This window comes from Gorilla gorilla, chromosome 1 (assembly GCF_029281585.2).
Source record: "Gorilla gorilla gorilla isolate KB3781 chromosome 1, NHGRI_mGorGor1-v2.1_pri, whole genome shotgun sequence".
Classification (NCBI taxonomy): domain Eukaryota; kingdom Metazoa; phylum Chordata; class Mammalia; order Primates; family Hominidae; genus Gorilla; species Gorilla gorilla.
In genome coordinates this window covers 206,851,853-206,877,827 of record NC_073224.2, presented here as the reverse complement: position 1 = coordinate 206,877,827, position 25,975 = coordinate 206,851,853, and the positions used below count along the sequence as shown (strand labels likewise).

At 47.3% G+C, this 25,975-nt stretch overlaps 1 protein-coding gene across 11 annotated transcripts in view; it reads left to right on the top strand.

Moving 5' to 3' along the window:
- Window positions 1-508: 508 nt before the first annotated feature.
- The window catches only part of AZIN2 (antizyme inhibitor 2), an 80,949-nt gene continuing 55,482 nt past the window's right edge, over window positions 509-25,975 (top strand). Inside the window, exons 1-10 of one of the 11 annotated variants that reach the window (XM_063706884.1) lie at window positions 509-660; window positions 757-874; window positions 1,544-1,720; window positions 3,308-3,481; window positions 11,402-11,574; window positions 12,634-12,768; window positions 13,883-14,048; window positions 16,037-16,199; window positions 17,398-17,510; window positions 21,193-21,262. In XM_063706884.1, the coding sequence (XP_063562954.1) occupies window positions 1,616-1,720; window positions 3,308-3,481; window positions 11,402-11,574; window positions 12,634-12,768; window positions 13,883-14,048; window positions 16,037-16,199; window positions 17,398-17,510; window positions 21,193-21,252 (1,089 nt within the window). In that variant the 5' untranslated portion in view covers window positions 509-660; window positions 757-874; window positions 1,544-1,615 and the 3' untranslated portion in view covers window positions 21,253-21,262. Of the gene's footprint in view, window positions 661-756; window positions 875-966; window positions 1,179-1,276; window positions 1,721-2,420; window positions 3,482-11,401; window positions 11,575-12,633; window positions 12,769-13,882; window positions 14,049-16,036; window positions 16,200-17,397; window positions 17,511-21,192; window positions 21,263-25,975 lie in introns of those variants that run through there. The other 10 variants (XM_055379954.2, XM_019026354.4, XM_019021303.4 and 7 more) reach the window with 10 other exon arrangements.

Sequence of the window (25,975 nt, the reverse complement as noted above, 5' to 3'; positions counted from 1 at the left end):
GGGATTGCCCTGAACTGGGAAAGTCACAAAAAGGTTCTCTGAAGACATTTTAGATGCGTTTTGAGTTGGAGTCGGGGAAGATGCCTGGAAGAGGCAATTAAATAAAAAGAATTTTATTACAAAAGCAATACAAGGACATGTCATCGTAACTGGGTTTCGAGAGATGAGTGAGCAGTTCCTGCGGCAGACAAGAGCGGGACCACGAAGTAAGTTGAGGCAGAGGCAGAAAAGGCTTCCTGGTCCTGTCCACTCTCTAAGACCTAAGATGCAGGGTCTAAGTGTCTCACCCGCGTGGCGGCGGCCCTGTAGTTCTGATTTCCAGCGTGAGGTAGCCACCGCCAGGCCTCCGGGGGAGAAGACTGCGGTACGGGTGAGCAGAGCTGAGTGCTTTATGTCGGAATCGACCAATGGGATGGCGGCACCCGGTTGCCAGGGCTACGGCCAAGCGGAGGCAGGGCCTCGGCACTATGGGCGGGGCCTGGGCGGAGTTATATACGCCAGCGGCGGGCGGAAGGCGGGGCGTGGGGTCGGTGGCTGCTGGGCTGGCGGGGCGCAGGCCGCGGGACCCGAGCCTGGGGGAGCGAGAGAGCGGAGGCGCCGAGGATCCGATTCACTCGCTGGGGAGACCTATGGGCCGAAGCCGTGTAAATGCGTTTTAAGGCGAGTGCGGAAAGTGGCCTGGGGAGCCTCGGGGAGCGGACGCCCTCCGCCCTGGTGCTGACCTGCCCCCCTGCCCCTTCTGCCTCCTGTCGGCAGGGTCCTCGGCTCCGCAACTGCCACTCCTCCTCGGGGTGTTGCACAAGTTTCGAGGTCACCGGCGACCCCCCCTAGCAGCGCGCCTGGCTCTGGCCCCCGCGAAGGAGGACGGAGCTTGGTAAGGGGCCCTGGGGGTTGGGGGGACCTCGGCCCTGCACACTGTAGGAGTCACTCGGACAGAAAAAACCTCGGCCTTCCGTTCTCTCCCAGGAGCTTGCGGCCCCCACCCACCGCGTGGCGTCTCCAGGCACGCCTAGAATTCTAGCACGTCAGGATCAGTCCAGCCCCCATTTACAATTGGGGAAACTGCGGCTCCGAAAGGGTCAGAGGGTACCCGAGGTCAAGCAGTAGAGAGCGGACTCGAACTTAAGCTCTTGCTCTTAGGCTGAGACGCCTTGGCGTGGCCACCGGCTACCCTCTAGGTGGGCGTGGTCAAGACTGGGGGCGCCCTGGAAACTTCCCCACCCAAGTTTCTCAGATTTTCTGTTCCATCTCTCTCTCACTCTTTCCTGAAATCCAGAATTTCAGAACTGGGAAGGCTCTCCAAAACAATTCATCCATTTTACAGAGGGAGCAACTGACTCGGAGAGGCACTGACATTTGGGCATACGGTGCCTTGTCTCCGTCTGAAATCCGGGATTCTCGACTTTCTCCACCCTTGCCCAGTGAACCCCGGGCTTGTGCTGGGGGCGGGTTGTGACGGGATTGGGATCCCTGGCCTCGGGAGGCGAGTGGGGCAGCAGAGCCGGCCCCCCAGCGGTTCCCTTCATCTCCCCCCGCCCCGCAGTGTGTTGCATACTTTCTAAGGCGGCGGCTGCAGCAGCGGCTCCATCCAGCCCGTCAGCTCCTCCTGCAAGGCATGGCTGGCTACCTGAGTGAATCGGACTTTGTGATGGTGGAGGAGGGCTTCAGTACCCGAGACCTGCTGAAGGAACTCACTCTGGGGGCCTCACAGGCCACCACGGTGAGGGGCTGGGAATGGGGGTGGGTCCCCGGTCCCCTGTACAGATCAGCTGCCTCCTCAGGAAGGGTCCCTAGGGCCCTTATCTTATCCTTTCGCTTATTTGGTACGCAATCCTTGCTATTTGCAAGAGAGGGGCTCAATTTATCCCCACTTCTTGGTCCTTGCCCCCAAACCTGCCCCTCCTATGTTGCCTTTTTACCCAGCCCTCCGAGGTCAGAAACGGGGGATTCCTTTCCTGCTGCCCCCTCTCCCTCACCGCCCACATCTAGGCATTACCAAGCTCTGTGAATTCTGCCTCCTTAAATAAGCCTCCAGTGTGCTTATGTGGAACCTCCCTTTCTAGTTCAGTCTTCCTCTCTCCAAAGGCCCCCTGATCTCCCTGTCTCATGCCACCCCTCCAAAGGTATCATAGTCCTGTTCAAAATCTGAATTTGGCAATTCTCCACTGCCTACAGGATCAAGTCAGAGCTTCCCTGCCTCCATAGCCCCATTCCCAGCTTTCCCCACAGTATATATTATGCTCCTTTGGAGCTGAATGACTCAATTTGCATTTCCCAGTGATGCCGTGTGCCCTATTACCATGCCTTTGCCCAGGCTGTTCCTTCTGCCTGCAGCATCCTTCTCTCAGCCTCTCCCCTCTTTACCCCTTTCTAGTCATTCCTTGCTTCTCATCAGTGTTGCCTTTTCCTGATCGCCCCAGGCAGATTTTGTATTTTCTTTCTCCATGCCCCCGCATTGCACCTTGTAGAAACTGCCATCTAACATCTGCTGAATGGACTTGTAAGTACTTAAGGGGTTCCTTTTCTTCCAGACCCAAGCTCCTTCAGAACAACAGTACTGTTTGGTCATCTCTGTCCCTTAGCATAACGTTTGGCACCAAGTGGGCATGAGTAAAAAAGTGTTGCATGAAAGGGAAACTGAGTCCCAGGGAAGCAACTCTGGAAGGGTCCCACATTTAAGTAATGTGGTCTCACCCACAGCCTCATACTTGTTTGGCCTTTAGCACATCTACAATGAACAGTTGTCCATAGAGATAGGTTGCAGTGTCAGTGGGACTAGCTTAAGGCTTCATTGAGCACCTGTGTTTGGAAGGCAGTGAGCTGTAGGTCATAGCTTCTGCCTTTAGGGAGTTTACCCTTTTCTAGAATGGACGGATGCATATGCAGTTCTGATACCTTGGAAGCATATGCAAATGCAGTGGGAGCATTTAAAAGCAGAGTTGCCTTATTGGTTTGGGGAAGGTGGCATTTGAGTGAAACTTTAAGGATTTTGCCAGACACAGGAGTGGGGAGGGTATTCTGCAGGACATGGTGGGAACAAAGGTTTGAAGGTGGGAAAATGATCCAGCCTGCAGCTGGAGTTTTAGCCGCGTTGAGGGGAGGGATTGGGGCTAGATCAGAGCCTTGAATGCCAGGCTGAGGAGTTTGCCTTCTGCCCTGTAGGCTTGGGGAGGCCCAGAAAACTTAGCAGCAGGGTAGCTCTGTGGCCAGTACTGAACCTGGGTCAGGTACTTGGAAGGATCACGGATGGCATGCACAGGGTGTGAGCTGGATGGGGTCTCACATTCATCCACTTCTTGTCATTCAGGATGAGGTAGCTGCCTTCTTCGTGGCTGACCTGGGTGCCATAGTGAGGAAGCACTTTTGCTTTCTGAAGTGCCTGCCACGAGTCCGGCCCTTTTACGCTGTCAAGTGCAACAGCAGCCCAGGTGTGCTGAAGGTTCTGGCCCAGCTGGGGCTGGGCTTTAGCTGTGCCAACAAGGTGAGCCCTGCCCCCACGGTGCACTGACCCTCCATGCCCACTGAACACACACATGGCCAGGCTAGTCCAGGTGGGCTCTGGGGAGCAAGAGGTACCTGTAGTTGGTCCTTGCCCTCTGGGAAGACCCACCCACTCAGGAGGGGTCTCAAGGGATGAGGGAGGGAGAAACGAGCGTGGAATTTGTCAGCCTTGAAGTTCCAGATTGGAATCTTCTTTGTCCCTGGTAGAAAGCTCATCTTTTTAATGGAGATTTGCAAATTTGTTTGGCACAGAGCTATACATGATGTTCTTCTAATTAAAACAAAAGCGTCTCCATATTGTTGGTTTCTTTTCTTTTTCCTTTTATAATCATAATAATGTGTGGCGGTGCATTTTCTTAACTAGTCCTTGTAGTTTTGTTGTTGCCACCAATTCTGTCTTTCTAATTTGATTTCTGCTGTTGTCTTCATTCCCTCCTGCTCTCTTTAGATTTATTTTTTTCATTTTTTGAGATGGTGTCTTGCTCTGTCACCCAGGCTGGAGTGCAGTGGTGCCATCTTGGCTCACTGCAACCTTCGCCTCCCGGGTTCAAGTGATTCTCCTGCCCTCAGCCTCCCGAGTAGATGGGATTACAGGTGCACACCACCGTACCTGGCTAATTTTTTGGTATTTTCAGTAGAGACAGGATTTCAGCATGTTGGCCAGGCTGATCTCAAACTCCTGAACTCAGGTGATGCACCCGCCTCAGCCTCCTAAAGTGCTGGGTTTACAGGCGTGAGCCACCGCGCATAGCCACTTTAGATTAACTTTACTTATCTACTGTCATTCAGTATCTACTGAACTCCTACAGTGTGTAGTCACTGTGCTAGGCAGGGCAAGCAATACAGAATTGATAGACTGCTGTCCTTGAGTTGAATTCTTAGTTTATTTATTTCTATTCTGTCCTTGCTAGATAAAAGCATTTAAGCTATAAAGTTGCAACTAAGTAGAGCTGAAAGTATCTCATTTATTGATTCAGCAAATATTAATTGGGCATCTCTTCTGAGGCCAAGCGTTATTCTGGTGGGGATTTGGCAGTGAACAAAATAAAACAACAAAAGCCCTTCCTTCATGGAGCTTGTTTACACACACAAAAAAACAGATGAAATAATGAAAATATTTAGTATTTTAGATGGAAAATGCTGTAGAGAGAAAGCAGGAAAGGGAAGTAAGGAATGTTGGGAGAGAGGATTGTACTTTTAGATAGTTTGGCCAGGGAATGGTTCACTGAGATTTGAATACAGACCCAAAAGAGCCAAGGGATCAAGCCAGGTAGATAACCAGGGAAAGGGCATTTCAGGCAGCAGGAACAGCAGGTGCAAAGGCCCTGAGGTGGGAGCAAGTCCAGTGGGCACTGCTTTGTGATATTGTCATTAGCACTATTTTCTTGGTGGTTAGTAATGGTTGCGTAATATGGCTGGATGTTGTGAGGAGAGTTCTAGAAAGGACTCCTGGAGTCCTGGGCAGGATGACAGGGCTGGAGCGACTCCAGGCTGGGGAGAGGTGTGCACTTGGCTGGGATGGTCAGAACGAGCAGGTTAACCTGTAGCAGGGACCGAATGTTAATGCCTTTCATGGTAGATGAGGTGCTTCCTCTTATCTTTGGGCTAGTTCATGCTTTGCACACCTCATTTTGTGCATGTCTTCCACGAAGCTCTGTGAGCACACAGCGGGAGAGACTGCTGTTCTACAGTTGAGGAAACCATGGGGTCAGCCATCTGTGGGTAGCAGAGCCAGGACGTCCTCGTTTCCCACTTCTTCCTGCGGTGCCCTGCGCCTCCACGTGGGATGAGAAGGAGCAGGATCCTTTCAGTCCCCGAGGTCTAGGGTGGAGAACAGGACCAAACCCCACTGCCTAGAGTTTTCTGCTTCAGGAACCCCAGGGGGAGGCGCTTGGTTCTATAGAAGAAAGGGCAGAGTGAGGTGTTAAGGCTGAGAGAGACCTTGATGACAGCGGGGACTGGAGAAGCATCTGCCCTTTGCTGAGTGTGTCTGTTGTGTCAGGCACTTTGCCAAGTGTTTTCTGTACATGATCTCATTTTATTCTCACAACAGCCCTGTGAGGTAATTATTATTTTTTTTAATGGGGATTCTGATCGTAGCCTGGTGAGGACACATTTAACGTATAAGGAAATGAGAGATGGAGGTTCCGCATCAGGGTGGTGGCAGCTTGAGTCCTGCTGAGTTGCCTTGGACTCTGTTTTTTCCAAGGTGGCTGGGGAGAGGATGGCTGAGCTGGGATTCAGCCAGTGATGGATGCCCTCAGCCAACTGCAGGGGCGAGGAGAGACTTAAGCCCCCTCCCTGTGATGGGATCATGCAGACCCTTTGGTGCACTTCTGGAGAGGTGGCTCCCCGACTTATAGCTTTTCTTGGAAGGCCAAGGCTGCCCTCTTCTGGTCGTCTGTAGTGGGTGGCCATACTTAACAGCGTTGTGCCTTAGTGGACACTGACCAAGGGCCTGGCGTGAGCTAGGGCTGGATGTGCAGACAGACATGCGTTGGACAGAGGCCAGGGCCACAGCTTGCTCGGGGACTCTGGTCTACCCAGCCACCTGCCCGAGGACCACTGTATCATCTCTCCTGTCCCAATCGCTTGCCCTCTGTCTCCCTCAGCATCCTCCCATCTTAAAAAGCCTTTGCTGGGCACCACATCCTCTTCCAGCCCAATCCCTTGCTCTCTTTTCGTGACCAAACTCAACCAAGTTGTCTGTACTCGCCTGTCTGCCCCCATTTTTTCTTTCCTTCAGTACTCCTTCCTTAAGCCATTGCTTCCCAGCCTCCACTTTCACTACTCCAAAGAATTTTCTCTTACCAACATCCCCAGTGAGCACTTACCAACATCCAGTGAGCACTTTACTTTAAACATGGATTGTGAACTAATAATACATGCAAATAACACATTGATTCATTCACCCCAAAAGAAACTAGGACATCAGCTTTATGTCTCCATAGATAATCACCAGGATGGTTTTGGTGGATATATAGTATTTTTTTTTTTTTTTTTTTGAGATGGAGTTTTGCTCTTGTTGCCCAGGCTGGAGTGCAGTGGCACAATCTCGGCTCACCGCAACCTCTACCTCCCGGGTTCAAGTGATTCTCCTGCCTCAGCCTTCCGAGTAGCTGGGATTACAGGCATGCGCCACGATGCCCGGCTAATTTTGTATTTTTAATAGAGATGGGGTTTCTCCATGTTGGTCAGGCTGGTCTCAAACTCCTGACCTCAGGTGATCCACCCGCCTTGGCCTCCCAAAGTGCTGGGATTACAGGCATGAGCCACTGCACCCAGCCATATATATATATTTTTTGAGACAGAGTCTTGCTCTGTTGCCCAGGGTGGAGTGCAGTGGCGTGATCTCAGTTCACTGCAACCTCTGCCTCCCAGGTTCAAGCGATTCTCCTGCCTCAGCCTCCTGAGCAGCTGGGATTACAGGTGCCTACCACCATGCCTGGCTAATTTTTTGTTTCTTTAGTAGAGACAGGGTTTTACCATGTTGGCCAGGCTGGTCTTGAACTCCTGACCTCATGATTCACCTGCCTTGGCCTCCCAAAGTGCTGGGACTACAGGCATGAGCCACCACGCCCGACCGGCAATGCATTCTTTAAAAAAAAAAAAGACTCAACAGTAACATATGGTCCTACTTTTAAAGGCTTCAGAAGTGTATAAGATGAAAGAGAACACTGCTTCGACCCCACCTCATCAGGCACTTCTTACAGCTGAGATAGCTCCTTCCTGTCCAGACACACGTCTTGCTGTGAGACGAGATTTGCATTTACAGGAATAGCTTTCTAATCTGCATATTGTTCTCCATCCCTTGGAAACGTTCTCCATCCTCACCTCTGCAGGTCCCGGGTGCCGTCTCTCCCCATCTTCTGCCACTCTCTAAATGGTAGCATTCTTCTGAATTCCTAGGCCTCCCTGTCTTGTAAACCCTCCTTCTTCTCAGAAGAAGGGTTGTCTCCTCCCATGGCTTTAAATACCATCAGTATGCCACTGCTTCCCACATTTTGATCTCCAGCTCAGACCTGTATATCCAGTTGACTTGATACGAGGAGATGCCTGGAACCCGGCGTGTTCAAATGTGCTCCTGATGTCCCCCTTCCCCGTCATGAAGGGCCCCCTCAGTCTGCTGGGTGTGGGAGTTCCCTCTGACATCCTCCTCCTCATCACCACATGCAATCTATCACCCAGCTTGCCAGTCCCACCTCCAGAACACATCTCCTCACTTTTCTGGAGCTGGCTCTGTCATCTCCCCCAGGGCGATGGTGATAGCCACTGACTATCACAGTCTATTCCCCCAGAATCCCCTTGGGCCCTCCCTCAGGTAGCCAGATAGGCATGTAGACCTTATATTTAAAATGCAAATCTGACCATGTCGTTTCCCTTCCTAACCCTTTAGACTCTTTCCCATCACATGCAGGGTAAAACATGTTTCCTTGGCAGCTCTGCCCCTCTCCCTCTGACCTCATCGTCCTCCCTGCACTAACTTGCTCTTCTTGAGCCACTCCAGCATTCTCTGTTCCTTGATCAGGCTGAAGTGCTCAGCACTGCTTGCCTCAGAACCTCTGCACAGACCACTTCCTCTACTGGAAACATTCTTAGATTCTTTCCTTCCCTCTTAGCCTGGCTGAGGCCTCCTGCAGGGCTGTTTAAATATCTAACCCTGAGGTTGTCCTTTGCCCCTCACACCCAGGTCTCTTGCAGCACGTACTTTTTCTTCCCAGCTCTTAACCACTTGTAATTCCATCATTATTCAGCGCTCATTTGGGACTGCCCTGCCTATCTTTCCCACCAACCTGAAAGCTCCATGGTCTCAGAGACCCTATGTGCTTTAGTCACCACTTGTTTTATTAACACCTATCACAGAGTCTGGCAACTCAATAGATGCTCAAAAATACCCGTCAGTGCAGCATTGAGGTTGCATTCCCCATTACAGCAGTGAGGTTAAGAGCTGGTGTGCTAAGGTCTGACAGTTAGAATCCCATCTGTGCCACTTAGAAGCTGTGTGATTTTGGACAAATCACTTAGCATCCCTGAGCCTCTGTTCCCCACCTTATAAGATTATTAGTAAGGTTAAATGAGAATGTATATAAAATACTTAATGCAGTGACTGGCATAGGATATGCCTTCAATGAATGACAACACTTATTTAAATATTTATAATTAGGCTGAGTGCCTTGGCTCACAGCTGTAATCCCAGCACTCTGGGAGGCCAAGGCAGGAGGACTGCTTGAGCCCAGGAGTTCGAAACCAGCCTGGGCAATGTAGTGAGACCCTGTCTCTATTTAAAATATGTATATATTTTTAAAAAATTATAATCAAAGCTCAATCACAGGTCCCCAAAGTGCTAAAGTGCTAACACTGCTTCTTCCTCTCACCTCACGTGGTGAGGCAGGGAACAAAAACACAGGTCCACATCCACTCAGATTCGGGGTAGGCCACATCTGCCCCTGGAAAGCAAGCTGTGGTGGCAGCAAGCCCAGCTCTGGAGCTTGACCTTTGTGTCCCATTCTGCTACTGGTTGGCTGTGTCACCACAGACAGGTGGACCTCACTGAACTCAATTTTGTCCTCCATAAAATGTAGCCAGTAAATATTTCATAGCATAGTCATTGGGATTAAATGAAATAATGCTTATAAATATCTAGTGCTGAAAAGTTGCTAAATTAAAATTAGACTCTTATTACAAAATCAGGATGGCTAAAAATGACTCTTATGCCTCTCACCATGTTTCAAAACTGGCTCTCTCTTCTGTTGTTTATTCGTGGAGAGTCAGACTTGAGTTCGAAAGTTCGTTCTGCCACCTATTTTCTGCGTAGCCCTTCTGAGCATCAGTTTCCTTCTCTGTAGATTGGAGCTAATACCCATCTGAATGGGTTATTGGCAAGGACTGAATAAAAGGGTGAATCCAAAGTAGGGGTTGGCAAACTACGGACGGAAGGCCAAATCCAGCCCACCACCTAATTTTATGACGTTTTATTGACTCACAGCTACATTCATTCAATTATGCTTTGGCTGTGGCTGTTCTGGTGCTACAAAGGCAGTTGAGAAGTTGTGACAGAGACTGTGTGGCTCGCAAAACCTAAAATATTTATTCTGGTTCTTTATAGAAAAAGTATGCTAACACCCGATGTAAACCATCTAATTCAGGGCCTGCTTGTGGCAGGTGCTGAATGAACACAGTTGCTGTTGTCATCATCATCATCTTCATCATTTGTTCGTATCATTAATGCAGCAATCAGGTGCCCACAGGTTCTAGAGTAAAGGGGATGAAGAGGAGGCCCCAAGAGGAGCAGGGCTGAGCCCGCACACCCTGCACACCCAGCGCAGGGCCATGCACAGAGTAGGCCTTTGGAGTGGGGTGATCTCTCTGTCCAAAAGACCCTTGGTCTGGTGGACTTTCTAATACACCAGCAGTACTTTTGTTATTTATTAAGCTGACAAATAAAAATTGTATATATTTATGGTGTACAACATGATGTTTTGATACATGTATACGTTGTGGAATGGTTAACAAGCTAATTAGGCATTAACTCACATACTTACCTTTTTTTGTGGTGAGAACCCCTAAGGTCTATTCTTTAGCAATTTCCAAGTGTACCATATATTGTTATTAACTATAGTCACCACGATGTACATTAGATCTCTTGAACTTAATTCTCCTGACTAAAACTTTGTATCCTTTGACCAACTTCTTCCCACTGCCCCCTCGCCATTGACCCAAGCCCTTGGCAACCACCATTCTATGCTGCTTCTCTGAGTTTGACATTTTTAGATTCCACATATAAGTGAGATCATGCATGTTTGTCTTTCTGTGCCTGGCTTATTTCACTTAACGTGATGTCCTTCAGGCTCATCCATGTTGCTGCAAATGACAGGATTTCCTGCATTTTTAAGGTTGAATAATATTCCATTGTGTATGTGGACCACATTTGCTTTATCTGTTCATCTGTGATGGACACTTAGGTGGCTTGCGTATCTTGGCGATTGTGGATAATGCTGCACTGAACATGGGAGTGCAGATATCTCTTTTACATATTGACTTCCTTTCCTTTGGATGTATACCCAGTATTGGATTGCTGGATCATATGGTAGTTGGTAGTTCTATTTTTTGAGATGGAGTCTGGCTCTGTCACCCAGGCTAGAGTGCAGTGATGTGATCTCGGCTCACTCCAGCCTCCACCTCCTGGGTTCAAGTGATTCTCCTGCCTCAGCCTCCTGAGTAGCTGGAACTACAGGCATGTACTACCAAGCCTGGCTAATTTTTGTATTTTTAGTAGAGATGGGGTTTTGCCATGTTTCCCAGGCTGGTCTCAAGCTCCTGGCCTCAAGTGATCTGCCCACCTCAGCCTCCCAAAGTGTTGGGGTTACAGGCGTGAGCCACTGCACCCTGTCCTATTTTCAGTTTTTTTTGAGGAACCTCCATACTGTTTTCCAAGTAATATTTAAACATTTAAATTTGCCAGGAAAATGTGTCAGAAGCCTGTTGTCAGGGCTACCATGAGTCCATATAATGCCTTTGTGTAAATTAGAAAATGTACCCTTTCCTTAAGACACTTAATTGTTATAATAAATATACTGATTTTCTTAGAATGAGATGCTTTACTGCCAGGAAGTTGTAATAAATATACAAATCTACTCTGTATTCATTCTGAATGGGAACTCCCCACCCCCAGGATTGTTCAGTGTACCACCCACATGGCTGTACATGGCAGCCCTGCTTATCAAAGAATGGTGAATCCATGTTAAGTCCTGATTTCTATGTATCTGTTGTCTTAGAGCAAGGCCCACTGTTATGGGCCTCCCTATGCATAGCTATGACTTTGCCCTCGTCTGTGCTTCCTTGGGCTCCATGGGCTAGCAGGCCCTGGTGCCTCCTTACAACCACCTTTGGGGCCCCATAGGCAGAGATGGAGTTGGTCCAGCATATTGGAATCCCTGCCAGTAAGATCATCTGCGCCAACCCCTGTAAGCAAATTGCACAGATCAAATATGCTGCCAAGCATGGGATCCAGCTGCTGAGCTTTGACAATGAGATGGAGCTGGCAAAGGTGGTAAAGAGCCACCCCAGTGCCAAGTAAGCTGAGAACCACTCATGGGGAGGCTGGGCTGTGGGGAGCCTGGGCTGTGGGGAGGCTGGGCTGTGGGGAGGCTGGGCTGAGGGGAGGCTGGGCTGTGGGAAGGCTGGGCTTCAGAGTGAAGGTGGGGGTGGGGTGAGGGGGTGGAGCTGGGGCAGGTCACCCTGTCCTGGACCCAGCCACAGTTGCAGGAGGTTGGGGCAGGTACTCCTGGACTGAACCCAGGATGCTAGGGTCTAGCTAGAACAAAGGCAGAAATAACTGGTTAAAGCCCTAGGCAGAGTGAGACCCATGTGTTATGGAGGCCAAAGTCACAGGCTTGAGAGAGTCGAGGGAGTGCTCAGGAAGGCTCCACGGAGGAAGCGGCATTTGAAGCAGGCCTTGAGGAATGAATAGAATTTGGAGGGGGCATAAATAGTGAACTGCGTAAGCAAATGCATTGAGGTTGGAAACAGCATGGGACATTCAAGCGTAAGCAGAAACTTAGTGTGGCTGCCGCATGCTATGTGTAGGGGGTGAAGGAGATCCTGGTCGGGGGCGGGGAGCCGATGCAAATGGATTTTCGAAGGGGTCAGGGCTGGACGTTTTGCTCTGGCTGTGCCTTTTACCTGATTACTGGACACCCTTAGACTTCCCAGGAGGGGCCTTGGGGTGAAGGGGGTGGCCAGGTGATGGGCCACTCTAGTCCATCCAAAGCAGCTTCCATCGTATTAATGGGTTCTCCTTAAGGCTTTGTTTAAAAATGGTTCCTCTCATACACGACAAGTTTGAAAGCTCTAACTGGTGTGGAGACTGATTTGGAGGGACTGGAGCTGCCCCAGGAGAGTTGGTGAGGTCTGGACCAGGGCGCAGGGGCTGCAGGAATGGGTCAGGGACATTAAGAGAATGGATTGGACAGGACTTGAAGGTTGATTGGCTGTGTAGGGAGAGGGAGGGGTCAGGGAGCCTGTGGGGTTGGGTGGCTCTGAGCCACGTAGCTCACAGCCCTTGATTGAGAGATGTGGCTGGGCTGGGGCGACAGGGTTTGTCCAGCAGAGGGGCACTGCGTGTCTCATCAGGATGGTTCTGTGCATTGCTACCGATGACTCCCACTCCCTGAGCCGCCTGAGCCTAAAGTTTGGAGTGTCACTGAAATCCTGCAGACACCTGCTTGAAAATGCGAAGAAGAACCATGCGGAGGTGGTGGGTGTGAGGTGAGCACTGGGAACACCTGCCAACCCCTCCCACACCAGGCTCCCTGCCTCTTTCCCAGGAATTAATTCTATATGAGACCTTCCCCAGGGCCTCTGAGTAGGGCCTGTCCCTGGGCCTGGAATTCTGCCATTTGAGAATTTCCTCTGTTTGAAAAGGAAGTTTGGAAGGGTCCCTTCCCCAGTCTCAGGGTCCCCAGAAGGTCTTGTCCCAGGAAGTTCCATCCAGAGACCTGGCTTTGAGGGAGTCTTACCAGCCTGTAGGACAAAGGTTTTGCAGCTACACTCTTGAGGGGCCCCTTCTCTTTTCTTTCTTTCTTTCTTTTTTTTTTTTTTTGAGATAGGGTCTCACTTTGTCACCTAGGCTGGAGTGCAGTGGCATGATCATGGCTTTCTGCAGCCTTGAGCTCCCAGGCTCAAGCAATTCTCTCTCCCACCTCAGCCTCCCAAGTAGCTGTGACCACAGGCGTGCATTACCACACCTGACTAATTTTTATTTGTTGCAGAGATGGGGTCTCACTTTATTGCTCAAGCTGGTCTCAAAGTCTTGGGCTCAAGCAATCCTTTTGCCTTGGCCTCCCAAAGTGCTGGGATTACAGGTGTGAGCCACTGCACCCAGCTGTGTGCCTCTTTTCTTACAGGGATATGGAAGGAGTAATAATGAACTACCTAATGAACAATGAACTACCTAATATAGGGCTTCATTTATTCTGTACTTAGGTGTGCCAGGTGCTGTGCTAAGTGCTTCATGCACATTCTCTCAGCCTTGTGTGGTGTGAGTCTTGTCCCCGCATTATAGGTGGGGAAACTAAAACAAAGCTGAGTAAGCTGCCAAGGCCACCCTGCTGACTGGTTGACTTGGGGGTCCTGGCTTTCATCCCAGAAGGAGGGATGGGAGGAGCACCAAGTGCCAGGAGCCCTTGGATCAAGCCTCCTGTCCACTTCTCCCTTGCCATATGGCCCTTGGCAACCCATTGAACATTTCAGGCCCTCGGTCACTGCATCTGTAAAATGGGCACAGTGTCTCATGTGCCTGCCCAACGTCATTCTTGGCTGGGGCTCAGGTGGTGGCACTTGGAGCCCTGCATGTCAGCCGAGGCTCTTCCTCTCTTCCCAGTTTTCACATTGGCAGTGGCTGTCCTGACCCTCAGGCCTATGCTCAGTCCATCGCAGATGCCCGGCTCGTGTTTGAAATGGGCACCGAGCTGGGTCACAAGATGCACGTTCTGGACCTTGGTGGTGGCTTCCCTGGCACAGAAGGGGCCAAAGTGAGATTTGAAGAGGTAACCCTGGAGCTGGGAGTGTCGTGCTGGGCTCTATGGTGGGGAGGATAGGGAGGGATTAGATGATCGGAGGGAGACCACTGTGCGTGGGTCCTATGCACTGCATGCAGTGCTTGGTGCTTACCTGGGTGATCTCACTGCTTATTAACCCTGTGCTACAGCTGAGCAAGCCAAGGCTCACAGAGATTACATTACTTCCTGAGCCCAAAGCAGAACCTGGTTCTGCCTGCCATGCACTTCAGCCAATTGGAGGCATAACCAGGACACATTTACATAAGTCGTAAGGCTCTTTAAGGGGCGGGATAGGCCTCTTCACCCTAAGGTGGGCTGATGAGATATCGGGTGGGAAGGCAGGGAAACGAAAACCAACCTTTGGTCTGCTCCCTGTCCATTCTCTTCCTCCATTCCCTTTTCCTTACCCACTGTGAGAAAAATGTGTTAAGAAAAATGTGTGTCCTAGCAGTTCCCACTCCAACCACTAGAGGTCGCCTCTTCTTGGAAGGCGCCTCCTTCGGGAATACCGACATGTAGGAATTGACCTTACAGAAATGATTTGGGATAGTCTCAAAGAATTTGCCTCAAAGATGACTGTTTTAGCTTTGTTCCTAACAGAAGTCCAGTGGACTTCCCTGGTCCATCTAATACTCAGGATTTGTTAAATTATGGTACATTCTTTTGATGAAAACACTTCCTTAATGTGGGGAGGTCATTCACAGTCTGTTAAGTAAAACAGGTTCCAAAAACATATACAGAGACCTACCATGGTTATAATAAAAAATAGCGTTTGTATAAAAAATAATTAAAGACACTACTCCAAAAAGTTAACAATAATTAGATTCATCTAGGTGATAGAATTTGGAGGTTCTTTTTCCTTTTCTGTATTTTCTGAATTTTCTGTAATCAAGTATATTACAGTTGACCTTTGAACAACGCAGAGCTTGGGAGCACCGACCCCCTACACACTAAAAAATCTGCATATAACTTTTGATTCCCCTAAAACTTAGCTACTATAGCCTACTGTTGACAAGAAGCCTTGCTGATAACATGAACAGCCGATTAACAGATATTTTATGTGTGATATGTATTATATACTGTATTCTTACAATAAAGTAAGCTAGAGGAAATAATTTTTTTTTTGAGACACAGTCTCACTCTATCACCCAGGCGTGAGTGCAGTGGCACGATCTTGGCTCACTGCGACCTCCGTCTCCCAGGTTCAAGCGATTCTCGTGTCTCAGCCTCCCAAGTAGCTAGGATTACAGGTGCAAGCCACCATGCTCAGCTATTTTGTGTATTTTTAGTAGAGACGGGGTTTCACCATGTTGGCCAGGCTGGTCTCGAATTCCTGACCTCAAGTGATCTGCCCACTTCAGCCTCCCAAAGTTCTGGGATTACAGGCATGAGCCACCATGCCTGGCCAGAAATAAAATATTATTAAGAAAATTATAAGGAAGGGAAAATGTATTTACTATTCATTAAGTGGAAGTGGATCATCATAAAGGTCTTTGTCCTCATTGTCTTCAAGTTGAGAAAGCTGTGGAGGAGGAGCAGGAAGAGGAGGGCTTGGTCTTGCTGTCTCAGGGTGGCAGAGGCAGAAGAAAATCCATGCATAAGTGGACCCACACAGTTCAAACCTGTGTTGTTTAAGGGTCAACTGTATTTAACAAACTGGTTATTTATGAAAGAAAGATCCACATCAGGGCTTCTGGAATCTGAGTACCAAGTGTGATATGAAGAGGACTCCTTCCCATTGTGGGGCCATGGAGGAGGGTGATTTACACAAGCACGAGGCTCTCTACCCAGCTCTGTCCCCCTCCTACCTTCTTGGCCAGCTGTCCACAGTTACCAGCTGGGGCCTTAGCAGCTGCCAAATCCTTCTTCCGGAAATCAAAGCAGCTTTCAAGAAATAGACTTGGAGCTGTAGCAAGTCTTCAGCATAAAGCCCACATTTCAAACACATAATTGTCTCCCCATTCTCCTCCTACCAGATTGCTTCCATGATCAACTCAGCCTTGGACCTGTACTTCCCAGAGGGCTGTGGCGTGGACATCTTTGCTGAGCTGGGGCGCTACTACGTGACCTCAGCCTTCACTGTGGCAGTCAGCATCATTGCCAAGAAGGAGGTTCTGCTGGACCAGCCTGGCAGGGAGGGTAGGTGCCAGGTGGGCAGTGGAGCCCTGTTCTCCCCTGAAGCTGCAGATAGTGGTTGGCTGAGCAGGATCTGGTTTTAGACCCAGTGGCAGAGGATGGGGGAATCTGGAGAATGAATGGGTTCTTGCTTTAGGGAAACTTTCAATCAAGTTGCCCCATGCCAAGACATTTATTTAGCATCTTTTTTCCTAGGCGTGTTCATATTTTGTGAAGATTGAGAGCAAAACAACCTTAGAGAGAATAGATACTCTGTTGACCCCATTTTACAGATGAGGAAACCGAGAGCCAAAGAGAATACAAGTGAACTGCTTAATAGCTAGTAAGAGCCTGCATTTGACCCCATATCTGTCTCCTCTCCAAAATACAGGCTCCTACTCACTCTACTGCTTCTCATAATATAATGAAAATAATTAATGACAGCTTACATTTGTTTGAGTCCACTTTACAGATGACAATATAGGCAGGGGGAGGCTGAGTCATTAGCCCAAGGTCACATGGCTGATAAGGGGCAGTGTGGGGATTCAAGTTCAGGTTAGGCTGACTCAGAGCTTTTGGGCCCACATCACCAACATCAGTGCTCTTCCCTCCCCTTCCAGATAGGTCAGGGATAGCAGCCTGTGAGTGACAGGTGTCAGGGACTCTGATCTTGAGGCTTTGCCCTCTGCTCTGGGACCCTCATGCAGAGGAGCCTCAGGACTGTGCGCTTTTCCCTGGAGAGAATTCATGTGAAGGGTGGTGGGCTCCAGGTAGAATGTCCTGCGTTCGCGTGTGGCATTCTTCTGGCTTCCTTTATAGACCTGGGGGATTGTCCTGTCTGATCCAATCAAGAGACCTGGCTTCTCATTCTGGCTCATCCACTGCCCTATCATGTGCCTCTGAGCAAGTGGCTTAACCTTTTGGGGTCTTGAGTTTGGGTGGGCTGCTCTTCTGCCTTTGCTGGGGCACCTGGGGGCTCAGATGCAAGTAGGGGAGTGCATCCTGGGCAGGTTGCTTGGCTGCAGGGGTGAGTGTTCCCAACACGGCAGTGAACCCATGTCATTGGAAGGATGGCTGCTGATGGCTTTTGTTGTAGGCCTCGCCTCATGGTTGAGGAATGGGCAGCCATTTTGCTTCCTTACTGAGCCCACTGTTGTGTCATCCCCGCTACCACCCCCTCACATTGCTACTTGTGCTGCCTGTGAACCCTCCCCTCCTGCAGAGGAAAATGGTTCCACCTCCAAGACCATCGTGTACCACCTTGATGAGGGCGTGTATGGGATCTTCAACTCAGTCCTGTTTGACAACATCTGCCCTACTCCCATCCTGCAGAAGGTGAGCTTACCCCACATGGGCCAGTTTGCAGTTGTGTGTGTGTATTTCAATAACATTTGTTGTGTTTTTATCTAATTTTTAAAAAGTCAAACATATTTATTGTCGATAATAGACAACAAGGATGATGAAGGTTATCACCCATAATCCCACCACACAGAGAAAGACTCTTTGAGCATTACATATTTTAAAAAATGCCTTATACTTTTTTCATGACATTGGAATCATATTGTTTTGTAACCTGCTTTTTCCATTTATATGGGGTGTAGCTCTTTCCATGCCATTAACTGATCTTTGACAACATGCTTTTGTATTTTAACCAATCTAACTCTAGTGGTTGGCTATTTGGTTTCCTCTTTTTGAGCATTGTGAATATATGTTGAGGTTTCAGCTCTGTGGTAAATTCCTGGAAGTAGAAACAGTTCATATACAGTGGGTTTTTCTGTAATAACAGGGGAACAGGAATACATAAAACATTCCTCCTAGCCTGTGGAACCCAGCCCAGGGCCTCCAGCAATTTTAATGGGCATCTTTGAGAGGATAAAGAAAACCAGACATCATTTTATCTTCCCCTCTCCATTGTGTCTTCCTATCTCTCTCTTTTTTTTTTGAGATGGAGTCTTACTCCATCACCCAGGCTGGAGTGCAGTGGTGTGATCTTGGCTCACTGCAGCCTCCACCTCCTGAGTTCAAGTGATTCTCCTGCCTCAGCCTCCCGAGTAGGTGGGACTATAGGCACCTGCCACCATGCCTGGCTAATTTTTGTATTTTTAGTAGAGGCGGGGTTTCAACCATGTTGTCCAGGCTGGTCTCTAACTCTTGACCTCAAATCATCCACCCACTTTGGCCTCCCAAAGTGCTGGGATTACAGGCACGAGCCACCACGCCCGGCCTCTTCCCATCTCTTGACCTTTGTGCAGCCCCTCTTCCTGGAAAGAAACTTTCCTTGCATGCCTTGAAGTGCCTAACTAGCACTCATTATGTTTTTCCTTCCCTTCCCAACCTATCCAGTTTTTCAAAAGTCAGTCAGAGGGGTCTTGAAAATCAACTCCACTTTGTGGCTCTTCCTGCCCCTTATCCCTGTGCTGGCCTAGGGAACCCCTCTCTCCCTCCCTCCTTCCTCCAGGTACCCAGGCACCCTAGATGTGCTTGATGGAGCCTCACTCCATGGTTAAATGTGGTTACATCTGCTGGTCAGAGTAGGCCTCCCCAAGGTGCTGAGGAATGCTGAGCTCTCTACTCTGACGCACTAGCATTGCCTGCATTCTTGTGGTAGCCCACATCCTACTGCACTGAGAAGGGACCAGGCCAGCCAGGTTACAGAGCGGGCAGCTGCTGAGTCCCCGTTACTCTGCCTCTCCAGTACTCGTCTTCCTGTTGCATGCTGGCTCTCACCCACTCCCCTCCCTTCATTGGCTCCTCAGAAGAGGAGATGATGGTCCCAGCCCACTGCCACGCCCCCCACCGGGATCTCTGCTTTGGCTGATCTCTAGTTGGCATTCCTGACTTGGGCACTGGGATGTTTGACTCTCTTTGTGGTCTGTGGTGTTCCTCCCCTGGACGATGCTGCGGTTTCTTCCTTTAGGCTCTTAACTGCTTTTCAAGTTTGGCCACGTGAGCGCCTCCAGAGTGGGGCCCACAGCCTGGCAGTGGAATCAGACATTGCATAGATGACAATACACATAATAAGTTAACTCCTGTGGTGCTGGGAGTGTGTGTCAGAGGGATTCAGCCTGGCTGGGGGTATCCGTACCTTCTTTTCCAAAGAAGGTCCCCTTACAAGTATAATAGTTTTGGCATCTTTCTTTGCATACCTGCTCTTCCTTCCCAGGGACTTTGTGTTTAGACCTGGGTATAAAAAGTTGTATGAGGCCAGGCGTGGTGGCTCAAGCCTGTAATCTCAGCACTTTGGGAGGCAGAGGCAGTTGGATGACCTGAAGTCAGGAGTTCGAGACTAGTCTAGCCAACATGGTGAAACCCTGTCTGTACTAAAAATCCAAAAATTGGCCGGGCATGATGGCACATGCCTGTGATCGCAGCTACTTGGAAGGCTGAGGCAGGAGAGTAACCTGAGCCTGGGAGGCGGAGGTTGCAGTGATCCGAGACTGTGCCATTGCACTCCAGCCTGGGCGACAGAGTAAGACTCTGTCTCAAAAAAAAAAAAAGAAAGAAAAGAAAAGAAAAAAAGTTGTATGAAACATAATCCTTGGCTCAAGATATACTTCTTATTGCACCATGCTTGGCCCTTTTTTGTGTGTTTCTTTTTGGTTTTTATTTTTATAAATTCAGCAAATAATTCAGTACTCTCAAAGCAGTACTCTCAATACTCAAAGCACCATGCTGAGGTCTGCAGAGGAATTGTCTGTGCTTTGGAAGTACAGTCCTGTTGGATAGAAACACGTGTGTGTGTGTGTGCGCGTGTGTGTGATTAGTATACAAGCTACAACCATGTATGAGAAAAGTACAGAACAAATATTATTGGAGCTTTTAAAACATATTTTAGTACTGTACATGTTTCTAAAAAATAAGGAACTTAAAAAATCACAATTCCATTATCAAATTAAAAAATGAATAATTCCATAGTATCCCCCATCATCGGTGTTGAGCTATCCCCAACTGTCTCATAATGGTTTTTATATTAACTTGCTGAAATCAGGAGGCAAAGAAGGTCTGCATGGTGCATTTGGTTGCCATCTCTCTCTCTCTCTCTTTTTTTTTTTTTTTTGAGACAGAGTCTCACTCTGTCGCCTAGGCTAGAGTTCAGTGGCGCGATCTCGGCTCACTGCAACCTCTGCCTCCTAGGTTCAAGCTTCTCTCCTGCCTCAGCCTCCCGAGTAGCTGGGATTACAAGTGTGTGCCACCATGCCTGGCTAATTTTTGTATTTTTAGTAGAGATGAGGTTTTGTCATGCTGGCCAGGCTGGTCTCAAACTCCTGACCTCAAGTGATCCATCTGGCTCGGCCTCCCAAAGTGCTGGGATTACAGGTGTGAGCCACTGGGCCCGGCACCATGTCTCTCTCTTAACCCATTGGTTTCCCCATACTCTTTTCTTCTCTTTCTTTTTTGTAGAGATGCAATCTCCCTGTGTTGTCTAGGCGGGTTGAGAACTCCCAGCCCCAAGCAATTGTCCAGCCTCAGCCTCCCAAAGTGCTGGGATTACAGGCATGAACCACTGTGCCTGGCCCCCACCGTCTTTTTAAGTCTGTTTGTTTGTTTGTTTGTTTGTTTTCTTTGGTAATTTTAAACTGAGTTGTTTTTCCTGTGGAGTTTCCTGCATTCTTGATTTTCCTGATTGGTGAATTTCCTGAATTTCCCTTTGGTGCTTTTGAACATGTTTCTCTGCCTGGTATTTTTTTTTTTTTTTTTTTTTTGAAATTAGGTAGATTTAGAGGTTTGAATAGCATCTCAATCAGCTTTGGAATAAAAATACTCCATGGGAGATCTTGTCTTTGTTTTCCTTTTAGAGTAATAAGCATCCTTATTATTTAACCTACATTGCCTTCCATGCAAAGTCGTCACTATCTTGACTCATGCATTATCATTCTCTGGCTTTCTTTTTTGGTATAGGTTTATCACATCTATTCCTCGAGTGTATTTATAATTTATTATATTTGTTTTTTTGCTTTATAAAAAGGTATTTTGATGCATGTAACCTGTTTGGGCTTTTTCTCCCTTCATATCACAGTCTAAGAACCACCCACCCTGCTACATGTCTCTAGAGTCCATTCATTTCATTGCCGTGTAGCGCTCTTTTGGTGAGTATGCTGCAGTTTATTTGTCCATTCTCCTCTCAAGGCATTTGGACTGTCTTTGGGTTTTTGCTACTGTGAATACTGCCGCTGTGAATTCTTGTTTCCCTCTCTCTGATGAGTGAGCAAGGAGTGGAATGCCTGGGTATAGGGCATGTGAATGTTTAGCTTCATGAGAAAATGCCAAACAGTCTTCTGAAGTGTTGTACTGACAATCCCACCAGCAGTGTGTAAGAGACTCGGTGGCTCTGCATTTTCTCCAGCACGGGGTATTGCCAGACTGAAAACATTTTCCCAGTGGAATGGATGTAAAATGATATCTCATTGTGTCTTGATTTGCATTTCCCTCATCACTAGCAAAGATGGATGTCTCTTTGTATATTTACTGGCCAAACGTGTTTCCCGGAACTTCTTCCAGGGACTTTGTAAGTTGGTGTTCCCCTTCATGTCTGAATTTCTCCACCGAGTGGTCTGTACCCACTGCCCCTGCTCACTCAGCTCCCTTAGCCCTTCCAACCTCTCTAGTCAGGTACCTGTTCCATGATGCCATGGAAGATGCTCTTGAAAGTCACTTCCACGCTGCTAGCTCTTCCATATGGCTCTTCTGTCCCAGCAGCTGGTCCTCCTCTGTTTTCATGCTCACCTCTCCTGGCTTCTGTGGCAACATCCTGGGCCTTGGCTACTCTTCTGCTGTTCTCACCTTGTCTCCTTGGCACTTCTCCTGCTCACCCTTTAAGTGTTGACTGTCTTGGGCCTCAGTCCTTGATCTTCTCTGTCTATATATGCTTCCTAGGTAAATGCTTCCAGACTGAGGCTCTTAGTATCTTCCATACTATCATCACTCCCAAATTTCTATCTCTATCCTGGATCACACCCATGAGCTCCAGACTTGCACATCCAACTATCCGCTTGACATTCCTACTGGGATTTCACAGACATCTCAAGTTTAACTCGTTCAGAACTGAACTCTTGATTTCCAACCCCAAACTTCTCTCAGTAAATAGCACTGCCACTAGCCAACTGCTGAAGCTAAAAAAGTTGGCATTATTCTTGATTTTTGCTTTCCCTCTCATTCCACATGCAGTCCACCTGCAATTCTTGAGTGTAGTTCCAAAATACATTTTGGTTTCAGTGAATTCTTCCTCTGTCGCCACCCTAATGCAAGCCACCATTGCCTCCTGCTTGAGCTACTGCAGTAGCCATTAACTGGTTTTCCACCCCCATACTACTACCTGCTTACCACCCATTTTCCACACTGCAGACAGAATGATCTTTTAAAATCCCAAAGATTATGCCCCTCCTCTGCTTAACACCATCTGTGGCTTCCCATTGCTCTCAGAATAAAACCTAGACTCCTTACCACAACGAGCAAGGCTCCTGCCATCTTCCCAGGCACCTCTGCCCTCACTCCTGTCCCTGTTTTCAGCTCCACTTACCTGCTCCAGTCCCATTCCTCTCCTTTCTGTTTTTGTAACACCTAAGTTGTTTCTGCTCTCAGGGCCTTTGCATTCGCTCGCCCAGAATGCTCTTCCACTCACCCCTGAGACAGCTGCTGTATTCTCTTTCTTATGTCTCAGCTCAGATGTCACCTCGTCAGGGAGGCCTTTCCTGACTGCCCTCTCTAAAGTAGGCTCACCTCCCCTAGTCAGATAATTTTGATACCCTGCTTATTTTCTTCACAACCCATCATAATCTGTTAATTATCTTGTTTTTGTTTACTTGCCTATAGTCTGTCTTCTCCATTAGCAGGTAGGCTCTATGAGGGCAGCCACGTTGTCCAGTTAGTTTCCTCTGAGTTCCCAGCACCAGACACAGTGCCTGGCATATAGTAGGTGCTCACTAAATATCTGTTGAATGAATTGTGAATGGATGAATCAATCATTCAATAAACTGTGAGACCCCTGAGGGTCTCACATCTGTTCATATCTGTTTCCCTAGTACAGAACTTGGCATACAGTAGGTTCAGTATATGTTGGAATTAAATAGATCTTTTTTTTTTATTTGAGATGGAGTCTCACTCTGTCACCCAGGCTGGAGTGCAGTGCTACAGTCTTGGCTCACTGCAACCTCTGCCTCCCGGGTTCAAGTGATTCTGCTGCATCAGCTTCCCGAGTAGCTGGGATTACAGGCGCCCGTCACTATGCCTGGCTAATTTCTGTATTTTTAGTAGAGACGGCATTTCACCATGTTGGTCAGGTTGGTCTTGAACTCCTGACCTCAAGTGATCCACCCGCCTCGGCCTCCCAAAGTGCTTTGATTACAGGCATGAGCCACTGTACCCGGCCATTGTTTCTTTCATTTCTATGTCTTTGACAAGGATAAAGCATTGTGTTTTTGTTTATTGTTTTATTTCTTTTGATGTCAATATCTTTTTATATCCTCTGTTCACTTAATTTGGGAGGTCTTGAAGTTTTTTCTTGCACATAGAAATGAGCTTGCATATGCATGTGTGCATGTATTTAATATGATGTTTGATACAAATATTTTTTCACTCTATTGGTTTATTATTTTAGTTTTATAATTCTTTGTTATTCTTTCATAGAAGTTTTGACACACTATTGTGTTTTAACTAAGTTTGCTGTAATTAATAGGAAGGAAATCTGTTACTTTCTTTTGTGCTCTGCTGTTATAGATTATCTTTATTATATATATATATAGTCTTATAGAAATAGAATGTTTATTAGAAAAAATTTAACACAAATAGTAAAATAAAATGATTCACTAATCCCACCATTCAAAGATGACTATTGTTAAATGTACTTTGATTTCTACTTTTTTTGGGTTTAATGACTATTTTATTTTGTTTTATTTTATTTAACACAAGGTCACATTCTGTCACCCTGGCCAGAGTGCAGTGGCACAGTCATGCTCACTGTAGCCTCCACCTCCGAGGCTCAAGCCATCCTTCCCACTCCAGCTTCTGAATAGCTGGGACTACAGGCACATGCCACTATGCCTGGGTAATTTTTGTATTTTTTGCAGGGATGGGGTTTTGCCATGTTGCCCAGGCTGGTCTAGAGCTCCTTGTTTTGTTCAAGCAATCCTCCCACCTTGAGATTACAGACATGAGCCACCATGCCTGACCTGATAATTTTTTTTAAAAAGTTGTCTAGTCTTGCTAAGAATAAGCAAGACGTTTCGTTTACTAATGTCATGATTTAACCAATTTTAGCTGCTCTGATATTAAAAGGTGTTTTTGTTAATATACTTCTAAAATATTGGAAATAATCAGAGCTGGGTGGGGGGAGAGAACTAAGGCCAAAAGCTCTAATTTACAATGCTGTAACATTTTGAAAGACCAATCTTGTTTTTGATTTCTACTTTTTAAAAAAGTGTCATAGTGCACTTTGTTTTTCACTTTAAAATTTTATATATTGTGAGCATATGGTTTTCTTTAAATACTGATGTGTTAGGTGGACTTTTAAATATAGAAACATTTTAAATGTTCATTGAGTGCTCTAAAATAATACATATTTAGTGTGTGTATTAGTTTGTTCTCACACTGCCAAAAAGTGTGAGATGCTCATGTTTGGCTAAATTACTCTTGGGTTAAATTACCCAAGAGTGGGTAATTTAAAAAGGAAAGAGGTTTAATTGACACAGTTCTGCATGGCTAGGGAGGCCTCAGGAAACCTACATTCATGGCAGAAGGGGAAGCAGGCACATCTTACATGGCTGCAGGAGGGAGAGGTGTGAAGGGGGAACTTCCAAACACTTTTAAAACCATCAGCTCTCGTGAGAACTCCCTCACTATCATAAGAATAGCATGGGCGAAACTGCCCCCCATGATCCAATCACCTCCCAACAGGCCCCTCCCTCAATATCTGGGGATTACAATTCAAGATGAGATTTGGGTGGGGACACAAAGCCAAACCATATCAGTGTGTAAAGATGCAATTCAACAAATGTGTATCAGCACTTCACAAATGCAAGATACGATTTGGTACAGGGTGGAATCAAGAGGAGGCAAGTATCATGGGAGTTTTATAAGAATCTTGGCAGGCAAAATTCAGGACAGTTACCCCAGTCCATGAAGAGAGATTCTCTTTTTATTGCCAAGATGGGGCTTTCTTACTTGCTGTTCCATTTTATTCTAGTTTGTTATGCTTTCAAAAGTGTGAATCTGTCTGGAATGTATTGCAATAGCACTTACCAAGTGTGTCCCTAGACTAAGAAGACAGAAGACTCAAATAAATAAAATTATAAATGAAAGAGGAGACATTACAGGATACCACAGAAATTCAAAGGATCATAAGAGACCACTACTAGCATGAATAATTATACACCAAGAAATTGGATAACCTAGGCAAAATGGATAAATTCCTAGACAAATATTACCTACAAAGACTCAATCATGAAGAAACAGAAAATCTGAATAGACCAATAGTGAGTTAGGAGATTGAATCAGTAATCAAAAACCTCCCAACAAAGAAAAGCCCAGGACCTTATGGCTTTACTGGTGAATTCTACCAAACATGTAAAAAAGAATTAATACCAATCCTTCTGAAATGCTTCCACAAAACTGAAGCAGAGGGAACACTTCCAAACTCATTTTACAAAACCACAATTACCTTAACACCAAAGCCAAATACACCATAAGAAAAGAAAATTACAGGCCATGTTCACAGATATGCAAAAATCCTCAACAAAATACTAGCAATCCAAATTAAATAGCACATTAAAAGGATCATACACCATGATCCTTTTAAAGTGGAATTT